At 31.6% G+C, this 13,072-nt stretch overlaps 1 protein-coding gene across 2 annotated transcripts in view; it reads right to left on the bottom strand.

Annotated features, from left to right (window-relative positions):
* The window catches only part of LOC126735445 (rhophilin-2), a 132,445-nt gene that overhangs the window by 26,378 nt on the left and 92,995 nt on the right, over nt 1-13,072 (bottom strand). For both annotated transcript variants that reach the window (XM_050439437.1, XM_050439436.1), the window contains exon 2: nt 744-988. In XM_050439437.1, the coding sequence (XP_050295394.1) occupies nt 744-988 (245 nt within the window). The remainder of the gene's footprint in view (nt 1-743; nt 989-13,072) is intronic.

Below are 13,072 nucleotides of genomic sequence, written 5' to 3'. Positions count from 1 at the left end.
CTAGTATTTTTTAGATGCTTAAATTGGCTTAGATACTTTACTTTTAATACCCAAAAAATTAAAATCTGCTCTACGTAGTATTTTAGTGACGTGCTATTATTTTATACTCGGCGAACGGCAGCGAATGCTGTTAACTTAACTGAGTACACATAAATTTACAATATTATTGTAACTACTATCAAAAAAGCAAATAGAACATACAGAAAAACATTTAACTAACATAAAAGACAAAAAGCCAGCGCATGACCGACTTGACTTAACAATACAAATACTTAAAAAAATAAATGACATTCTACAATAATGGCAATATAAACAAAACAAAAGGAGAAGAACTATCCAAAAACAAATAAATTGATGAAATAAAAAATTAAAATAAAATTGTTCCTAAGTTGAACACAGTCATTAAGTACTCTATTTTATTGTTGACTTTCAACCAATATTGTTTTAGATCTGCTTTTGAAGCTTTGTTGTTAACATAGTCACTAATATTATATGTATTTATTAGCTTTAATGCACAGAAAGAAAATGACCTTTGAAAAATTGCAGTGCTGTGACGGAGTATATCAAATTTGTGCGTGTTGTTCGGTTATGTCTAGAGATTCCTGTTTTAAGTTTATTACGTAAGTAGGCAGGATAATTGTTCTTTAAAAGTTTATTTAAAAATGGCGTATTTTTAATATTTTTTTTTACAAAAATAATTCGTTGTTTTTTTTAATATAAAAGATAGATCTTTTGAACCTTACCTATCGCTTTGATACAGCTCCACACTAGAATTCAGTTCAGCGAGCTGCTCCTTTAACAACTGCAAGTTTGAGTTAACAAAACTAAGTTCCACAGCAACAGTCTCCCGTAATTTTTTATTAGTGGTAGCTTTAAAAAGGTTTTCAGCTCCAGCTCGAAGTCTTAGTTCTTTGTTGATTTCTTGGTTTAGTTTGGAACGCCTGTTTTGTAATTTACCTCTACAGGTTGCTATCCTGGGATCCGAACCCTAAAAAAAATATATTTTAAATTAAGTTTATTTTAAAATAGATAACATAATCAAGGCTCAAGGTCAGGTTCTGTTTGTGAAGTTTTTCTACGTTAATTAGGTCTTCAGAAAACCAAGACAAAACGTGGAAAATATATCGAGCCAGTGTGCTTTAGCATTTATTACGACATTTTTTAACATTTAGTATTCCTATAATAAAACTGTTAGTTTCCTACCTCGAAAAGATTTCAACATTCGCGCCTGGCACCGGCCATAATCTCTTACAATAAATAATAAGTAATAAAACGTAAGATAAAAAGTTGAAACCTGACAATTATTTTGAAAGCGTAGGGACATGATTCTTCCAAATACCTATTTTATCCATTACCAAATTATACATTAATATGTATAATTTGTATGTATATCTCCCAGAGAAGGATAATATTATTATTTTATCGTTTTTTTATTTATACATTTATTATCGTTGACTTACCTCTGTGTTTTAACTATTTCAAATGTTTAGAAAGGAGTAGTGCTATTAAAAAAAGAAGAACAAATCTGGTTAAATTATGCCGATGCAGTTAATAGTAAGTGAATGAATCGTCTAAGTGAATAAAAGTCTCAGCAGTTGCGGGAATTTGTTCGTTAGGAAATTAAGAAGAGTATTCCGTATACGTTAAATATGACAAAGAGGCAGAGTATAGCATTTACTGACTACAGAAGTGTTTACCTTGCTAAAAGAAATAGTTACCAAGACTTTAAAGATGAAAAATCGCCATGAATCGAAATACATTAGATCTAAAAATATATTTATTCTCCTCACATAAGGAAGAATTTTGTAAGCTATTGGATAGTGATATTTTAGGAAGAGTCGCGCGAAAAGGTTTAAGGGTTTTGTGAAATTAAAAACGCTAAGTTATATATTATCATTTACCTTTCCAAAGTTGGTATTTTAACCTTTTTCCACTGAACTCATTTTTTAACAAATCTAGTGGATTAATTTTTACAATTGATCAACTTAGTTTTTTCTTTTATCTTTATGACTCTTGTAAGAAGTAACTTAATAGGAGAAATGTATAATAAAAATTTTTCTTTGATGGTATTTAACAGATTCTTAACAAATATTATGTTTATGGATTTCAACTCGTCGTGTGGCTTTTATACTTCACAGCAATTATATGTTGGCTAATATCAAAGGTACCCTCCATATCCAAGTATCACCCTTTCTTAGTCTTTTACGCTTGGCTAACACCTTGTAATGCTGACTTTGTTAATCATTGGATACTGTATGCAGTTATTAAGGCACTATACCTAATGTGTCTGATAGGTGCGTGGGTTTCTAAAGGTGGTTAGTATTGTATTTTCAGAACATTATTTAACAATTTCTAATACTTTTCTTTCTACAATAGATGCGGCAGTGAAAATAATACTACTCAATAGTAGGTAATAAATATGTAGGGTGTTAGTAAATAAGTACGACAAACTCTACCGGCTGATTTTGCATGGAAATGTTTAATATAAGTTTTATATTAAATGTTTATTATAAGTATAATATGGTTGGCAAATGCTTGGTTTGCCGAGATACAGGGTGATACAAATTTTCTTAAAAATTCACCATTGATTTATTGCTCTGAAACCAGTTGAGTAATGCAAATATAATTTGACAGTTATTTATTTATGTAATATTTTACAATATTTAATACATTAACTGATGCTATGGAAAAACTAAGTTTTTCATTCCTTATTGTAAATTGCTGATATCTAAGTAATTTCCACTTAGAAATACTCCATAAGAACCTGTAAATCTAATTGCTAAATTACTTCATGTATGAATCCTTCTTTTATCTAACGCCACTAACAAGGTGTCGTTGGAATAAGAAAATGATAGCTCGTTAGTGCGCCCTGTTTTATGGAATTTCGTTTCGTTATTGGCTGTAATTTTGCAGCTAATTATCCGCTTATAATGGCAGTTTTTATTCAGAGAGCAGTTGTCATTTTGATTTAAAGCTTAAAGATTTAATTTAATAAGGTAAACAAGTAGCCAGATCATCGTCACATATTATCCAGCAATTTTTATTTAATGTGGTCTAATCGTTCACAGGCTGGGATGTAGTTATGAGTTATATGTTATAAGTTATAGTTTATTATTATCTTAATATGAGTTACTTGATGCTGATTAGTGCTAAAACCAAAGAGACAATATATGTCTGAGAGATAACAAAATGAAATTTACCTATTTTCCAGAAAATTTACAATAAAGTTGCAAACAGTTAGTTAAATCGGGTTTTTAAAGTGGTATAATTTTTTTGTAACAGCAAATTTGGAAAATCCCACAAATCAATTGCTTGTAAGAAATTAGTACTTTCATATTTTGGGACAATGTAATGATAAGCTTTCTTAGATCATAGGCAGAATAAGTTTTTGCTGCTAAGTTATACAGCAAGCCAATAATGAGTTGCTATGGCTCTTTGATTTTGAAAACGCTAAATTAAAGCGACAGGATAATTATTATTATTAATTGAAAAAGATTAAAGACTAAAGGAGAATTAGCTTTGGTGAAGGCAATATTTTGAATAATTTCAGGTGCTTCGCCTTTAACAGCCATTTGAAGATGTTGGAATTTTTGTACATCAGAAAGGGATCTTTTGTATAAGGATAGAGTTCTAAATAGATTATAAAAGACACGCCATTATCGTTTGTTCCCAGAGAAGACAAGTACTTTTGTTAGAAGTCAGGATAAAGTTCATGATCCTCACTTAATAATTCACCAAAGGAGATATTGTATTTTTTGCAGCCTCTTTTTGAATATCATCTACTGGGAGAGGTAGAAGGAAGGAAACAAGGCAGAGAGAGAAGTATCTCTCTAAGTAAATGAATCATATATTTCATTTTTTCGAAGTGATGTTTTATTACCACCACATTTAATTACCAATAAAATGTGGCTCATCCTGTCACCAACAGAACAAGATAAAATGTCTAACTGCAAGGTCTTAAAGAGCAAATGCTAGAAAAGTCTTCCTTTTAAATAAATTCAATTTAGAATAATGGCCTTATGACATTTATTTAATATAGCCCAATTTTCTATAGCTATAATTATATAGTGAACGGAAAAAATATGGAACAAATTCAATAAAAAATAAATGAGGGCGTATTCGAAAAAATGCTCGCACACGGCGATTATTATTTTTGGTTGCGCATTTCCTCAACAAAAATTTTGTATACAAAGTGTCTCATCTAGCCGTCGTCAAAACCAGCTTTCTTACTTTAAATGGAACATCCTGTATGTGATTACATTTCTAGATTTTACAGAAAACTAAAAATATTTTGATGCATCACATGCCTTACTTTTATACAACTGTTTCTAAGATACGCGGTTTTGAAAATTGCGGTTTTTATGAATTTAAGCCTCTAAAACTTATTCTATTAAAAATAGAAAAAAAAAACGAATTTCACTTTTCTATTCTTACTTTTTAACTCCTGTTTTCTACAAACATACAAAATGTGATACATGTCAAAAAATATGGAACAAATTCACTTAAAATTGTTTAAGTATCTAATAAAAAAAACAAGCATTATTTAAAGTATAACAAGTAAATTGTCATGGTACGTCAATTGTCAAATATGACGTGTGTCATTTAAAGTAAATATGGTTCATTTAAATGAAACTCAACGAATTGAAATTTTTAATTTTTATTGGGTACGAAGATAAGCAAAGAACTCAAGAAGAAGTTTGTAATTTGTTTAATGCAAAATATCCGGAAATGCCCATTACATACAGTAAATAAAATTGGAAGAAAATTTAAAGAAACAGGGACAGCGACAAATCATATACGCCCAGGTCTCCTAAAAATTGATGAAAATACAAGATTGAATATTTTATTAGAAGTGGAAGATAATCCCCATATTTCGTCTTTTGAAGTACCCTCAAATAATCTTGTTAGCCAACGAACAACTTTGCGTGTATTGAAAAAAGAAAAGTATCATCCATACAAACTAAATTACTGCATGAGCTAAACTATGCTGATCCTAATCGCAGACTACAATTTTCTGAAAATTTGATGGAAATGCGATAACTTAAATCCATTGCTCCATCGGCAGATTTTATTTAGTGATAATGCCACGTTTTGTTTAAGTGATACGGTAAATAAGGAAAATTTTAGGTGTTGGAGCACGGATAATAATCGCCATTAAATAATAGATAATTATACCCAGCATCCGCAAAAATTAGATGTTTGGGCAGGGATTTTAAATTATAAAATTATTGGACTTTTTTTTTGAAATTACATTTATTTAGTTTAATTTATTTTTTTCTAAATTAGATATGATATTAGTTAAATTAATAATACTCTTAGCAATGCTTTGGATGAGTTTTAAAATAGACTGCCATTTTGCTAAAAATTAAATAGTGGGCATTTTGAACACTTAATAAAATAATTAAAATACTTAATTCCTTGAGTTTGAATTATAATTTTACGTACATTGATTTTTCTTGACATGTATCATATTTTTTATGTTTTCATTAATTCCTTTTTTCCTATTTTTAGTAGAATAAGTTTTAGAGGCTTAAATTCATAAAAACCGCAATTTTCAAAACCGCGTATCTTAGAAACAGTTGAATAAAAGTACGGCATGTGATGAAATGTAGAATTCAAAAATATATCACATACGGGGTATTAAAATCAAGATAATTCATATTGAGCACGGCTACATGAGACAGCCAAAATATACATATGTCTATGTATACATGAGCCTGTATACAAAATTTTTATTTAAAAAAATGCGCAACCAAAGACATTAATAGACATGTGCGAGCGTTTTTTCGAACACGCCCTCATGTATTTTTTATAAAATTTGTTCTATATTTTTGCCGTTCACAGTATATGATGAAATCCATGATTGACAGAACTTTGTTAAATATAAAATTTTAACAACGATGAATAAGATTGTTATTAAGGGTGGTTAATTTTGAAATCAATGCGCTGCACAGATTATCAGAAGTTATATCGGGATTTTAAACGTAAATAGACTATTATATTAAAGAAAACAAAAGCGCTGTGGTGGAGGTGCAAATTTCTAGATTATAAAAATATTTTAGAAATATTTTTTTAGGCAGTGATGCCATATTTATTATTGGATGTTACCGGTTGTCATACATGGTGAGTCTTTAGGAGCGTCATGGATCGCCTGCAGGAAATTGCAAAGATTTCAAAAACTACAAATTTTTGGAATAGGTATATTTATATAAAGTTACCCTAATGGTTAATAAGATTAAATTATAACAATAGTGACTTTCCATAAAAAAAAAGTTAAATAAGATTTTTATAAAATTTTATTTATATTCTTCTTTTTAAGCACCCTATATGAATAATTATTAAAAGTTCATATAGTTATAAGTCTATTAAAATTATATCTCTTCTAAAGGGAGTTAACAAAATATGATGATAAAGGTTTCTTTATAGAAAAAACTGATTATTATTGTGTGGCCTGCAAACGTTATTTTTGACATAAAAACATATATTTTTAATATATAGGTGCTAATATATATTTCAACTAGAATACCTTAATATATAAGATATTCTATTTAAAATATGAAGTTGACACCTACTTCCGGTAACATCGGAAGTGCCGCTTTCTTTCAAATATTTTAGCAGAGCCCAATCAACTTTAGTATATTATAAAATTAGCAGATTTTTTGTAATTGTCTTCCCACAATCGTTTCATGTGGTTTTTTGAGATATTAGGACACTTCTATAGACAATTTACGAGTCATTCTGTATTTACCTCGATTTTTGGGATTCGAACATCTTGATTTCTTTTTGACTGCCTCCTAAAACTTTGTCTTTGCACCCACTTTAGCATTTTCACACATTTTAGCACACAAGTCTTTATATTATATTCTCAGTATATTATCGAGACTTTATTTGGTGATATGTTTTTTGTAATATCTTTTTAAATTTATTGAGCGGAGTTAATTTTAATTTATTCTAGTTGATTGCTAAATAGGTAAAGTAAATCTACTGTTCTTTAGACGCGGAAACGCGAAATGCAGCAAACAAACTGAAAATTAAGAAGGCGCGAGAATATGATTAAAGCTCGTCGAAACGCAGAAACCGTTCTTCATAAGTAGAATAAGAGATCTCCAACAGCAGTAACAGATGGATAGTTAAACCCGAGTTCTTAATTCGTGTTCCGCTAGCCGTCCGAATTTTTCTTATATTTTTATTTTCTTTCATCTGCGGTTTTTATGACTTTTTAACGATTTAATGATTTATGACGATAATATTATATTTACAAATATCTTAAAGTCAAAAAATCTAGAAAATTGATATTAGACCAGTTGTGCTACATTTTTATTACGTATAGAGTAGATAAAACTTGATCCTATATATGAATAGGATGGTCAAAGGAAGGCGTATCAAATATTTTTTAGGTACCAAGTCTCAGTCAGTAACAAGATAATAACAGTAATAAGAATTTTTTTTTTGAAACTGTTTTAAGATAAAATTTTTACTAAATATATAGAGCTATAAAAAATTAATATCGTGCTCACCTGCCTTCTAATGCCATGTTAATTGTTACTAGAAAAGCATACATATTGGCTATTATATGAAAAAAAGCTGCTTCAGACAATCAATTATTTATTTTGTGGATACATAAAAAACAAATAAAATTATGTAATGAATTAAAAATCATTGAACCAATTTTATACAAACAAAATCACATTGAATAAAATTAAATATTTAAAAAAAGTGATTGTAAAGTTTAAGTAAAACAAAAAAAAACTAACATTCAACACAATTTCTAAACCTTCCAAATTTAAAAAAATCAAAAGGTCACAATAGATAACATTAAGAAGATTCTATCAAAAACAAAAAACCGCATATACACATACATATATCCATAGATCGTGCTCGTTAATAATAATAACTCTATAATAATTTAGATAATATTATTATAGAGAAGAGGGAGAGATTATTATAAAGAAAGATATTAATAAATTTATAATATTAAAATTAATACAAGAAATTCATAGGTCCTTCGGTTTTCTACAATTTTTTTAATGTTATTTTTTTATTTTGCTATAACCACCTATATCGGAAAATAAATTTGGGTAATAGAGTGAAAGGATTGTCTTAAAAATGAATGAGAGACACTTTCAAGCAACTAATCTTCTTATCAATTCTTGATATTATAAGAAAAAAGCAAACCAATAATAAGGTTTGTTGTTGTGAGAGACCTGTGCTCTGGATTAGTTAATTACTATTTAAATCCAATTTGTTTACTCCTTTTAGAGATCTGTCAATCGGCGTTGCTGCCCATCATTTGTTGGTTGCAAAAGTACTCAAAACATTACGGAAGTGTCGACTGGAGATATTAATACCTGTATTGAATCGTAAGGGAGGACAATCTATTACCCTTTTAACTTTGTAGATATACTATAGATCAAACCTTTTCCTAGGTAACTCCAAATGGAAAAGTATCCAATTTCAGGATTTTGAGCATATGTATTTGATGGTCGTTTTTGTAACCGATATTTAGTTTAAATACCATGAAACAAAGGAAGTCCAAACGACTATGCAGTGGCGTAACGATGAAATTGGAGCCCCGAGTATTTTTTCAGCAGTTTGTCCTTTAGTTTAAATTTAATAATTGACTTTATATTATGCATTTTTAAAATTATAAAGTGTCATGATATCTTTTTACGTTGATAAATGAAAAAAAGAAATAATTGTGTGCGTACATATTTATTACATTGTATATTTTCTTAAAAATAAATGGCGTCAGGAATACCGAATTTGGGGACTCCATATCACGGGGCCCCAGACAACATGTCTGGTCAGTCCATTGCTAGTTATGCCACTAAGAGAGTACTCAAGATTAGGCTGAACTAATAACACAAAGAGTACCCTAGTAGAAAATAGAAATTTTAGCATCAAAGGACAGTCCGTTAGAATTCCATATAATACCAAAATATTCAACCTTTTTATTCAGTGAAATTCAAATTCAGTCCAGAATTGCAATTTGGTTTCCAAGGGTTACGATCGGAGCTAAGAGAACTGTATCATGCAACATAATCAAGTTAAATCAAGAATATCGTGATTTAAGTTACATGTCTCGAATAGAAGCAGTTCAGGACATACAAGAAACCGAATCTCTATCTTCTGCATCATCCAGTTCTAAAGAAAACTTCATTGACGACAATGTTAGACATCTTCTGGGGCTTTGTTATAAACCCGAAGTTACAGGAAGAAATGTTTAGCATTCTTTTGAGATTTCGAGTATATTCGGTAGTCATAACGTCAAAAAATATTTCGTCAGTTTTGTGTTTCGAAGGAGGACACGGACGATCAAAGGATTTTATGGCCGTTCAATAAACAAATCGAACACTATCATTTGAACAGTTTTATGGGTTAATTAGGCAATTACGAATTCTGGATATCAAGCTCTCAAATCTGAACAGCAATTAGCTAAGACAGTATCAGTGGATTATGAAGTAGTAAGGGTGGTAATAAACGATTTTTTCATGGATGATTTACTCTCAGAGGCACAGAATGTTGAAAGGCGCGGGCTTTGAGTGATAAAATTAGTGGGTCAATTGCTGCAGGTGGGTTTATTTTAAGGAAGTAGAATTAAAATAGGGCAGAAGACATTAACAGTGTTGAGTATTGAAACGTATATTTCAGGTGATTCCAACAGATCAAAAATCTTGAGGATACCTTAGAATGCAGAGAAAAATGTGTTAAGCTATGATTTTCCGACTGACTATTAAAGTTTACTAGATCAGGTTACCAAACGTCAGATTTTTTCAGTCCTTGTACAGGTTTTTGATCCACTAGAACTAACTGCTCCATTGATTATAAGGAATAAGCTTCTACTTCAGATCCTTTGGAGGGAAAAATTAGGGTGGAACGATCAGAAGGCAGAAAAACTTTAATTGACTAGTTGGGTATACAAAATTATCTTGAAAAAATAAAGGTTATTAGGGTTGATAGGCAAGGAATTTGCAATGATTTCACAGAGGTTCAATTGTAAAGGTTTTTGCAATGCATCTCGAAGATCTAGAGTGCATATTGTGTTTTCCTTAGGACAGTTAGTTCAAATGATAGTTGACGTGTAAGTTTAGTGTGTTGCAATTTTTGGGCCGCACTACTGAAGGTGATCACTTCTAAGGTTAGAACTCGTGCGATGCATTACTTTTCGCTATAAGCTAGTGCAATCAGTATGACAGTCCACTAAACTAAACCCTTCTGAAATCAGATACTGCTTTGATTCATCCATTGTGTTATGCTGGCTTGCAGAAATCAACTTGGGCAACTTTCGTGGCGAATAGGATCATGAAAATATTTAACAAAAGGTGCTAAATGGTGTCACGTTGCAGCAGAGAAAAATTTGCAAACTTGGTTTCGAGGGGTTTTGATTGTGTAAATTGAAAGTTTAATTGGTTAAGGTGGGGTGGTCTTTGGAGGCTACGTAAAAATAACGTTTATTGGCCTCAAAAAAATACGGTTTATATTAAGGAGAATTCCGGTTATCGAATAAACCACGGTTTTCACATTTTCACAAGTTACATCGGATGACATATTGTATGCATTTTCTACGCAATACTCAAGTGGTAAATATGAAGAAAAGAGGTGGCGGTCAGTTGTCGGTCGCAAACTAGAGGCGGCTTAAGTGGTGATTTTGGTAAAGAATTGAAGTCGACTTTTAAAGGGTAACATATGGATAACGGTAGCAAATTAATTTTGTTAAATTTGTTTATAAATAGGTTTACCCGCTTATATAAGGTTTGTTGCATGTTGGGGGTAGGTTAGGTAAGGCTGATGGTCCATAATCAGAAATGTTGGTCGTACTTCCTGGTAGATTTAGGTCCTCTTCCTAGGCCCTCAGGCACTGCTTATTCAATAGAGGTTAAAATGCTGGCCTATATCTAGCCATGCGGCTAAGGGTGTGTTGAGAACTTGAATAGTTTGTTTTTGGGTAAAAGGTTGTAAGGAAAATCATGGCGGCAAAAGGTAATACCTTTCTGACAATTTGCAAACTCAGGCTTTCTTCTCTCCGCACTGATTTCTCTGCGGACTAGCGTCGAGAGTCCTGCCAGAGAGTCGTCGAGAGTCTTCTGATTGCTATATGTAGAGGTTATCCACGCATTTTCAGGGGGCACAAACAGTGGAATATTTGACGACTCAGGTTTTCTTTAATTGTTTTCAACGATTTAACGTTCAAAGGGGAATATAGACTAATTATTCTCGGATAATGCTACAAATTTGTCAGTGGCAAATAATGAAATTCAACATTAATTAAGAATCTGCTGTTAAGTCAGCCAAGTATCATTTGAAAAGGGCATAGGGATACAAAAACTAATAATTAAAAAGTTTTATTCGTTTCTAACCTATGTTGAATGTTGTTTGTATTGTAGACCACTAACTCCATTATCGGAAGGTCCGGCGGACTTACATTTGACTTACATTATTGATATTTTTTTTCTAGTCATTTAATTGGTGCCTTATCCTTTGCCCTACCTCAAAAAGACATGGCGGAATACAACCTAAATTGGTTACAAAAGTATCACATAGCTCGTCCAAGGGTATTGGAAAAAATGCCAGTTGGAGTATTTGGGTCCACTAGTCCACTCCGTTAGGTTTTAAAACACCGGGCAAGGCATTTTAAGGAGGGTGGCATGTTATAAATATATAAATCTTAGTTAAAATAAAAAGAAGTTTTACAAAAGGATTATCAATATTAATTTATACACTGCAAAGTTCGAATCATTGTAGCATAATAAAGGTTGCTTATATCTACATTTAAAATCAACAACATGAGTATAATAGTAAGGAAAGAAAATTAAACAGCGACTAGGTATGTCATCAGATAATTAGTCAGCAACTAGGCAGTTGAGGCAAACCGCAGTTATTAGTTGCAAAAGAAAATTAATCATAAGAAAATGCCGTCATGGACCACGTGATATTCAAGACAATTACTTTAGTAATTATAACTTTTAGTGCTATTTAATTCTTATTAAAAGGAAAATGGTATCAAATAAGAAATAAATTTATGTAAAAAATAAGTTAAAAGAAAACGTTAACAAGAAAAAATCTATGACCACTACTGGGTTTTTTTCTTAAGTAACTGTGGCTAGTCAACGGTTATAGCGGGTTATCCAATTTGAGGCTTGCTAAGTACAACCCTGCCGTTTGACACCTATCAGAAATAAACGTCATGTGAAGCGATTTTTTTTTTAGTTGAAGGTTTCCCATTTATAAATATGGATCGTTTAACAGTCGAACAAGATACTAAAATTATTAAACTCTTCTATAAAAATGGTGATTCTCCTGTGTCAACCAAGAGCTTTACGAGCTGATTACGGTCGACATAATCGTCCTACAGAGCAAACAATTTCGAACACAGTAAGAAAATTTGAAGAGACTGGATTGGTTACTGATATTGTAAGGCAAGTACATCACCGTAACGTTCGTTCAGCTGAAAATATCGCTGCTGTAGCTGAAAGTGTGGAGGAAGACCCAAATTTGCCAATTCCTCGGCGTGCTCAAAATTTGGGTTTGTCTTACGGCTCACTGTGGCGAGTTTTGCATTTGGATTTACAGCTACATCCATATAAAGTCCAACTCACTCAAGAACTTAAGCCTACAGACCATGGACAACGCAGAACATTCGCAAATTGGGTGCTTGAACATTTGAACAACAAGCTGCTGATGCTCATTTTTCGAGCAGAATTTTCTTGAGGCTCATTTTACGCTGTGTGGCTACGTAAATAAACAGAATTGCCGCATATGGGGTTCTGAAAATCCTCAGGTGATCATAGAAAGGCCTTTGCATCCCGAAAAAGTCACTGTATGGTGTGCATTATGGTCTGGTGGTGTCATTGGTCCGTATTTTTTTTAAAACAATCGTGGGAGAGCCTTAACAGAAAATTCTGAGCGGTATGGAAGCATGTTGACCAATTATTTTTGGAGAGAAATCGAAGAAGATCTGGAAGACATGTGGTTCCAACAGGACGGGATCACAAGCCACACAACACAGGCCAACCGAGCTCTTTTGCAACAGAAGTTTCCAGGACGTTTAATTTCAAGATTAGGTGATATCTAT

Source organism: Anthonomus grandis, chromosome 4 (assembly GCF_022605725.1).
Source record: "Anthonomus grandis grandis chromosome 4, icAntGran1.3, whole genome shotgun sequence".
Taxonomy (NCBI): Eukaryota; Metazoa; Arthropoda; class Insecta; order Coleoptera; family Curculionidae; genus Anthonomus; species Anthonomus grandis.
Note: the sequence above shows the minus strand (reverse complement) of the source record. Positions and strands in the feature narration are given on the sequence as shown.